Source organism: Cyprinodon tularosa, unplaced genomic scaffold, assembly GCF_016077235.1.
Source record: "Cyprinodon tularosa strain WSP-4 unplaced genomic scaffold, ASM1607723v1 ctg239, whole genome shotgun sequence".
Lineage (NCBI taxonomy): Eukaryota > Metazoa > Chordata > Actinopteri > Cyprinodontiformes > Cyprinodontidae > Cyprinodon > Cyprinodon tularosa.
Genome location: NW_024038892.1, coordinates 1,046,435 through 1,056,002, shown reverse-complemented (window position 1 = coordinate 1,056,002; position 9,568 = coordinate 1,046,435). Strand labels below are relative to the sequence as shown.

At 39.7% G+C, this 9,568-nt stretch overlaps 1 protein-coding gene across 1 annotated transcript; it reads right to left on the bottom strand.

The window, feature by feature from the left end:
- Window positions 1-208: 208 nt before the first annotated feature.
- Window positions 209-9,234, bottom strand: arf3a (ADP-ribosylation factor 3a). The gene is made up of 5 exons (XM_038287407.1): window positions 9,161-9,234; window positions 4,428-4,603; window positions 4,230-4,340; window positions 1,447-1,571; window positions 209-1,340 (listed from the first exon to the last, which is right to left on the bottom strand). Exons 2-5 carry the CDS (start codon window positions 4,573-4,575, stop codon window positions 1,179-1,181), a joined length of 546 nt encoding a protein of 181 aa, XP_038143335.1. The 5' UTR covers window positions 4,576-4,603; window positions 9,161-9,234; the 3' UTR covers window positions 209-1,178.
- Between the last annotated feature and the right edge of the window lie 334 nt (window positions 9,235-9,568).

The window sequence follows — 9,568 nt, the reverse complement described above, 5'->3', positions numbered from 1 at the left end:
AAACGAAGACTAAGGCAGCGATAAATTACATTGTGCACACATAGATTTTCTTAACAAAAGCAGCATGTAATGAATAAGCAATGTGAGCCGGACAGAGGAATACGTCGCAGCAGAAAAACTGTTTTGGAATAAATAAACATTCAGAACCGAGTAAGCACTAATTCTGCCGATCACATGGTGTGCTGAATCAGTCTGAGAAGTGCTCCCCCCCCCCCTCTCAAAGCTGGTAACAGAGTGGCTGTCTGTTCTGTCATCTGCATTAGCTTGGATATCAAACCTCGCCGAGGCCGGGTGAGCTGTCTTTAACCCTCTCTAAGCCAGAAAAGGCCAAAAACAACATTTATTTCTAATATTTACAGCAGCAGCCCTCATTAGCCTGAACAAGGGATGTTTCCATGCAGATTGGGAGACAGTAACGCACAATTAAACTATAAAGGCTTGCTCTTTTTTAATTGTTTTTTTTTCAAACAGCTGCCTTAAAAGTAAATACACAAACAAAAGGAAAGAGAGTAACTCATACGATGCACTCAGAGCATAACAGCAATCAATAAATAAACAAATAAGGACGAAACACGCTAATCAGCAGAGTTCATGTTTCTCAAAATAAATACAATCTGAACCTGATAAAGTCTTTCACATGAGTAAAATCAGGGGACACAACCTCATGTCAGTAAAAGCTTTTATCCGAGCCTGTAAGAGCGAACCGCATGTAAAACTGTTAGTTAATGCTCTAAAATACTATCCCTCTACACATTTATGACATTCTTTATATGTTACAGCACGTTTATAGATTCAAGATAAGGCAGCTCTGCCGCCAATATTTGATGTTGATCACAGATTTTAAAGAACGGGAAAGTCATACACCTTTATTGTAATATAAGAGTATTAAATCCAGTATTTATGCATTTGGTTTGGAAAGCACAGATTAGATCAGCTTTGACACCATTTGTTTGTAAATCATTTAAAAGAAGAGTCACCACAGATCCAAATGAGTCAAATGAATAAAAAGTAGAGAAATGGAAAGATAAAAGTATCTGTGAGGGGAAAGCCATCGAGAATCAACCTCCTGGGAGCTTTTTCAGTGTTTTCTCTCTGTTTTGTAAACACAACAGACCTGCTGTAACCCTCTACCTGGAGCTGTCACCCAGGCTCTTCCCCACTCCTCCCTGACCAGCTGTTCACTTCTTGTTCTTCAGCTGATTGGCCAGCCAGTCCAGGCCCTCATAGAGGCCGTCCCCGCTGGTGGCGCAGGTGGCCTGGATGTACCAGTTGCGATGGCGTAAGGAGTGCAGGCCCAGCTTGTCTGTGATCTCTGCGGCGTTCATAGCGTTAGGCAGGTCCTGTGCAAAAAACAAAACAAAAAATGGAGTGAGGATAGCCTCTGCTGAGGGGATGTGGACAGAATCGCATCTGGAATATATGAAAGGCGGCGAAAGAGGGTTTTACTTGTTTGTTGGCGAAGACTAGCAGCACAGCGTCCCGCAGCTCATCCTCAGCCAGCATCCTCATCAGCTCCTCACGGGCTTCGTTTACCCGCTCCCTGTCATTGCTGTCCACCACAAAGATCAGACCTGCAGCAGGAAAAGCTTTAAGGTTAAACAGAACTACAACACATCGCATTTAAAACATACATCTTATTAAAACCTATTTTGTTTGAGATTTCAAAATTTATGATGATAATCAGAAGCAACAAATGAACATTCTACTGTCCTGTTTGCGCCAAAGTGATGAAGATTCAGTTCATCTTATTTGAATTTTGCGAACTATACAGGTGCTGGTCATAAAATTAGAATATCATGAAAAAGTAGATTGATTTCAGTAATTCCATTTAAAAAGTGAAACTTGTATATTATATTCATACATTACATACAAACTCATATATTTCAGATGTTTATTTTGTTTAATTTTGATGATTACAAATGACAACAAATGAAAATCTCAAATTCATCATATCAGAAAATTAGAATATTACTGAAGACCAATAAAAACAAAGGATTTATAGAAATGTTGGCCAACTGAAAAGTATGAACATGAAAAGTATGAGCATGTACAGCACTCAGTATTTAGTTGGGCCTCCTTTGGCCTGTATTACTGCAGCAATGCGGCGTGGCATGGAGTCGATCAGTCTGTGGCACTGCTCAGGTGTTATGATAGCCCAGGTTGCTCTAATAGTGGCTTTTAGCTCTTCTGAATTGTTGGGTCTGGTGTATTGCATCTTCTTCTTCACAATACCCCATAGATTTTCTATGGGGTTAAGGTCAGGAGAGTTTGCTGGCCAATTAAGAACAGGGATACCATGGTCCTTCAACCAGGTACTGGTAGCTTTGGCACTGTGTGCAGGTGCCAAGTCCTGTTGGAAAATGAAATCTGCATCTCCAAAAAGTTGGTCAGCTGCAGGAAGCATGAAGTGCTCTAAAACTTCCTGGTATGTGGCTGCGTTGACCCTGGACCTCAGAAAACACAATGGACCAACACCAGCAGATGACATGGCACCCCAAACCATCACTGACTGTGGAAACTTTACACTGGACTTCAAGCAACGTGGATGAAGTGCCTCTCTTCTTTTCCTCCAGACTCTGGGACCTTGATTTCCAAAGGAAATGCAAAATTTACTTTCATCAGAGAACATGACTTTGGACCACTCACCAGCAGTCCAGTCCTGTTTCTCTTTAGCCCAGGCAAGACGCTTCTGACGCTGTCTGTGGTTCAAGAGTGGCTTGACACAAGGAATGCGACAGCAGAAACCCATGTCTTTCATACGTCTGTGTGTTGTGGTTCTTGAAGCACTCACTCCAGCTGCAGTCCACTCTTTGTGAATCTCCCCCACATTTTTGAATGGGTTTTGTTTCACAATCCTCTCCAGGGTGCGGTTATCTCTCTTGCTTGTACACTTTTTTCGACCACATCTTTTCCTTCCCTTCGCCTCTCTATTAATGTGCTTGGACACTGAGCTCTGTGAACAGCCAGCCTCTTTAGCGATGACCTTTTGTGTCTTGCCCTCCTTGTGCAAGGTGTCGATGGTCGTCTTTTGGACAACTGTCAAGTCAGCAGTCTTCCCCATGATTGTGTAGCCTATAGAACTAGACTGAAAGACCATTTAAAGGCTTTTGCAGGTGGTTTGAGTTAATTAGCTGATTAGAGTGTGGCACCAGGGGCCATCAATTTTGAACCTTTTCACAATATTCTAATTTTCTGATATGATGAATTTGAGATTTTCATTTGTTGTCATTTGTAATCATCAAAATTAAACAAAATAAACATCTGAAATATATGAGTTTGTATGTAATGTATGAATATAATATACAAGTTTCACTTTTTAAATGGAATTACTGAAATCAATCTACTTTTTCATGATATTCTAATTTTATGACCAGCACCTGTATTAACATGATGGTGGAATAAAAATTATTCAGAGTTTTGTTCCATTTTACTGTAAATCAGAATAAAAAATGAAGAAATTTCAGTTTTTTTAATCAATTCTTGAGGGAAGGCCTTTGAAGAACTATGCTCAGGCCTTGTCAGAGATCATCAGTTGGATTTAGGTTTGGACTTTGACCAGACCATCACACACAAACTGATGCCTTGATCAAATTCATTCTGCTGTATCTCCACTGCAGAGGAAGGTGAACATCTGCCTCAGACTCAAATCTAATGCAGCCTCTGACAGTTATGCCTGTATGGAACTATGGATCTTTAAAGGAAGGTCTTCGCCATGTTTACTGGTGGAGATATTTGAAAGTTTTGTGGAGCCTCATCTAACCATGTGTTTGTTGGGCCTTGTATGGCTAAGGCCAAACTGTAAATGCGCCTTTAAAAAGCTTCTCTACAATGGCTTTTATGTTGCCACTCTTCTAGAGGGGTCAGATTTGGAAAGAGCATTTTTAATTGTTTTTCTGTTATTAAATGTGGATCTCTGCTTAACCTCCAAAGCCACCTTAGGCCTCCTGGTTGCTCTTCTATGACACTCAATGCATTAAGGTGGAGATTCATGTCTTGGTCCTTTTGCCGCTGTGATTTCCATAGCATTTCATTGAAACGAGCTTGCTTTACTAAATAGGTGACATCTGAAGACAACTAGAGAGAGATACTGGATTTATTTAAGATTAATAAATTGACTGAATATAAATGCAGATTAAAATTTTCAAATCTTTCTTTTCTAAATATGAAAACAGATCGACAAAGAAACACTTGCTAAACTTACAACATGTACAAAACCCTAAAATTGTCACCTTGTGTGTTCTGGAAGTAGTGTCTCCAAAGGGGACGGATCTTGTCCTGGCCACCCACGTCCCACACCGTGAAGCTGATGTTCTTGTACTCCACTGTCTCCACATTGAAACCTGAACAGGAAGATGATTCACGTTACATTAAGGTCTCCCACAGATGTTTATCTAATAATGATGATTACGACTTCTCTCCACACGTACCGATTGTAGGGATGGTAGTGACGATCTCTCCTAGCTTCAGCTTGTAGAGGATGGTTGTCTTCCCAGCAGCGTCCAACCCCACCATGAGGATCCTCATTTCCTTTTTGCCTATCAGGCTCTTCAACAGGTTCCCAAAGATGTTTCCCATGATGACTCTAACCTTGACTTTATCCAAACTGTAACACAGGCAAGTGAGGAGCAAAGCAGTTACATTTACAGCCATGCATATTTGACCAGTTTCTTTACTTAGACTTGGCCATTTAGATAGCTTGTTTTTTTGCCTTAGATTTGCCAGCCAGGCTTTAGTTTCCAGAGAGAAAACCTCAGTTCAGGGTCAGGTAAATAACCCAGAAATCCCACATCCCCCGTCATCGCCCCGCTGCGCTCCAGACCACCTGCGCAAAGCACCGCTGTTCCTCCTGTCTTGCTCTGCTCCGACTTCCCTGGAGCTCAGGTATGCAATGCGCATGCGCAACTTTATAATTATATAATTCATAGAAGAAAAACATGCAGAAATTATCACTTAATTTAATATGACATATTAAAAAAATCCCCATCAGCATCCAGTATGTGTGCAGTTTCTGCCCAAATATTTTCTTTTTGTTGTGGATTTTTGTAACAGGGATAACTGGGATCTTATCAACTATGTTTGTTCTCTACTTCCAAACTCAGCATCTCTTTATTCATGCCTGTGATAAGAGTTTGTAAGTACCAATAATTTGCATCCAATCGTTTAATTAAATGGTCTTAGTTTTCAGGAATATATAACAATCATGCTCTATTTTGTAGTTACCGATCTGACGTTTTTACACTTTAGTTTGACAAACCGGATCTTCTCGACGTTCTTTTTCCTGTTTGGTGGCCGGACCAGAGCAAAAAATAGCTTTGCTCTATATTTTGACATAAACAGATGGAGAACACGTACATGGATGGTGACATGCCGAGTAGCGGTGGATGTGGAACAGTTCTCATTGATTAGACAAGTACTCCACACGAGGTACGTGAGCGGAGTGGAGTGGAGCGGAGCGCTGACGGAGTATGTGGAATCTAGGGGTAACTATGATATCAGTGATCAGGGGTTGCAAAATAAGCACTGATCACCATTTTTGTGTCTTAAGGAGAGAAGCTGTGTCTCCATTAACCATGAAATTGCTGAAATTGTAATAACGAAACAAAATTTGCTAAATGGAAACACTGCAATTTTTAAAATAAACTCCTTTTTTATGAAGTTTTTATGCTTCAATGTGATGTTTTTTTTGGTCACATTAAAAATATAAAAAGTAAAACTGCAATAGAAACACTTGTGAAAGGATGAAGAAGAAGGCAGGAAGTAGAGGATGATACTATGGCATATTAGGATTCATGAGAGGATTGACTATTCTTTTACATTTAGTTTGTGACGATAAGCGTGATGAGCATCTCATGTGTTTACGTGTTTAAGGAGTTGTCATGTAAACAAATGTATTTGCGTACAATCTTGGTTATATTTCTTATTACATGGAAATACAGGAGTGGCTCAAATTTGCATTTTTGAAGTGAGCAAAATATCAAGTGTTTTTAATATGTCTTTCATTACTGTGGAAATGTCTTTCATTCTAAAGAGATTAAGCCATTCTGCCTCAGGTTTTCTCTAATCATGTTGTGATGAAGTAAAAAAAAAAAAATAAATACAAAACTGCTCCTGACATGTCATTGCTGATGTGTTCCCAGCTTGGAAGATCATATTGACACACACAACGACGATGCTGTAAACCAGCAAAACTCTTTTTATTTTTAAACACGTGTTGGTGATCATTTGGATTAGCTTGCAGCTACTTTACCCTCTAGTTATGTGGAAGCAGTTTCTCCCATTACACTTATGGAAACGTTTAGACAGTCAGAACCACAGTCAGAAAGGAAAACAGGGATTTCAAATATTAGTGAATCAGCATCATCACAACAGAAAGTCGCTGATAATCCACTTCACACATTGACAGGCAGCTCTGCTTCTGTAAACAGCTACTTTTACACTAGGGTGGGAGAGAGAGCTGCGCCATGCTGAAAGTCTGCCTGTGGGTAGATCAGCTTTCATGTGGAACGGGTTAACTAACATTCAGCTGTTTGTTAGCAACTGAAGCAAAGCAAACAGAATAATCAATTTTCATATTAAAGGTCGCACAGCTTAGTTGATGTGTTACACAGTAAATACATAGTCTTAACCTTAAAAAGAAAATCTAAGGGAAAAAAATGTTTCAGGTAATCTTATTTGATCTAACTCTGGTTAAAAACCTCCTTTTGTGCAAACGGCTAACTTTTCACTCAATTGAAGCTCAAGGTAGCTGTTTTGAATTAATTGATTAAAAGAGTTTTACTTGTTTGAATCTAGAAATATCATTCTAGCCTTTACTAAATGCACTTGGTAATTTAAATGAATTCAACTGAGAGTTCAACAGAACATATAGAGCCTTCTGAATTATTTTTGTTTGTGTAAAATAAATATGGTCATAATTTTTGTATTAATATGTTGTCTGAAAAGCAGGGGGGGAGGTAACATTATCATCAACATTGTCTCTACTAAGAAGTCAGATGTCCTTCATCTTCCCCAAACTAAAAAACTAACAGAACTCCTTTAATAGTTACAGTAATAATCTGGTCAATGTTTAGACACAGAAAACTGAACAAGCCTATGTTAGGGAACAAAGTCACACAGAGATTAGATTCAGAGAACCTTGAGAAATTAACTGTTTTGGCCTTTTGATTGTTTTGGCTGTTTCTCTGACCACTAAAATGAGCATAATCCACCAATTTAGGAATTTAACCTCAGATGGGAGGGAATAAGCAGAAGACTTGTGATGAATGAGGCATAACATCATGACCACTAAACTAGTGGGATTTTGGTCCTTCTTCAGTAACTAAAAGATCACTAATCCACCATGGCATTGATCCCTAAAACTAAAACTCATTGCTGTGCTCCTCAGCCCATTATAAAGATCTGTGGCAGGGTCATAACACTGAGGAAAATAGGAACGGTTATCAGGAAATTATGTTTCATTGAAAAGTGTGACACGTGTAAGTTGTTAACATGGACGCCAAGACCAGAGGTTTAGCAGTAGAATAACTCTCAAAGCAAAACACTTCCTACATTGCCTTCTTCTTAAGCAATGCACACTCAGCATCCACATGATGTAAGGAAACTGATGCTTATGGTTGTTGTGTTTGATGAACAGGCGTCAGCATGGCCACCACTATTGCTCTGCAGCCTCTCTGTGTATTCTGACTCCTGTTCTGTCGGAGCTAGAAACAGCTAGCTCAGCAAGATGAGCTTTAGTAGATCACCTTTTGGATTGAAATCAAATAAGCCGATCCCCACATGCAGCTGAACCTGGTTTTCTTGGATCACTAATATCAATGAAGGTTAGAAAACCTACAGAGATGCTGTTCAGGGGGTGCTTTGTGTCCTCTAGCCATCACTGACCCTCAAAATATCACAAATCTTCACCCATGATGTAAAACATTAACACTGTGGATAAAATCTTTACTTTCTGCCTGGTATATCTGGTATTGTGCTGAAAGTCCTAAAAAGAACAGGCGACGATGTTTTTGAAAAAAAGGACATGGCTGAGCAAACGTGGCTACTACAGTCTTTCAATTTTACAGACAGAACTGCATTTCACTCATTGCATGCCTGCCATGCTGCTGTGTTTACATCTGAGAGGAAGAATAAAAAGAAGAATCCTTGTTTGCACATGCACCCTGAGCCATTTGCCCACGACGGTCGACAACCTCGCAATTCCTGATCGGGAGGTGGTCGTGAGAGACTGATCGCCGCTCGTAACCCCCTATACACTACACGACTTACGATCAGACTGAAAGTCGGCCTGATCGAAAGATTGTCGCACGACTGAAAAATCGCCCCGAAAATCGCAGTGTACGCCAGGCTTTAGTGGCACATCACACCAAGATCACAACATCGTTTTTGTTGGTTCTGCTATCGGGACGGAACCAATAATGGTTACAGCAAGTGATTCGGAAAATGTAAGAAAAATATTATCAATTATTTTAATGTTTGATATGGATTAAAAATATAAAATCCTATTTATGATGTGGTAATAATTTTAAGCCCTAAGAAAGAAGGATTTAAGACATTTTAATACAAATTGAGGCCTTGATTTTATATTGAAGAATACAATGCCTTTTGAGACCTTTTAAAGATGTGCAGGAACCCTTCAACTTCTGACAATTTCACCTGAGGGACACTTGGTGTCAAGGGATTTATTGATGGACTAAAAATGCATCGCACTCATTTCCCTGGAAAACATTACAATATTTCAGAGCCAATTAGATATGTATAAATGAGCAGGCAGGAGCTGGTGTAGCAGCTGCAGAGGGATGCTCAGACAGCTGCCATAAAGGGATGGATGATGCTGCAGCAGCACGAGCAGCTCCCCACTTGTTTGTCTCGTGCGGAAACGACATGTGCGTAAAGTGTGTCTGTTTAGCTGATATATTAGCTCGTGATTTTGAGGAATTTTGAGTAAAATGTACGCTTGTGTGTTCTGTAATCCCCCCCTCCCCTTCCCTTCCTTTCCGTACAGTCACGACAGAAAAACGCACCAGTACGCCGGATGCCGTCGATAAAATCAACGCTAACCCACAAATACACGTTTTAAAATACCGTTATAATGCTTCACAATTCAAAACTTAAACATGTATTTTCATTATTTCCACCTTTTTTTAATCTCACGCACACTTACCCGTTAACGGCAGGCAGGACACCAGCTGGATTCAGCAGGCGAAAGGACTGGATGATAGTCTCGCGATGACTTGAGGATTTTGAAGCAGGGTGTTCTCGCGATATATTGGACGCTCTGAACGCATCTCACGTTTGTCATCCTCTGATGAGGATGCAGGTGGACTGCATGGGAGGCAGCTGTCCTTTTATTTGTGTTTTATTAAAAACATTCAAACATAATCACATCATTATGATTTTGTCTGCAATCTGTTTGGTAAACATAACAATGTGCAAAAGGTGGATACATTTTCTCAGTTACATTTACTTTTTTTTGCTTTTTGTAAAAAAAAAAAAGTGGTTTTAGGAGAAGTTTTGCTGTACTTTTTACTTTTACTTGAGTAAAAAAAGGAAAAAAAAGTATACCAAGTCT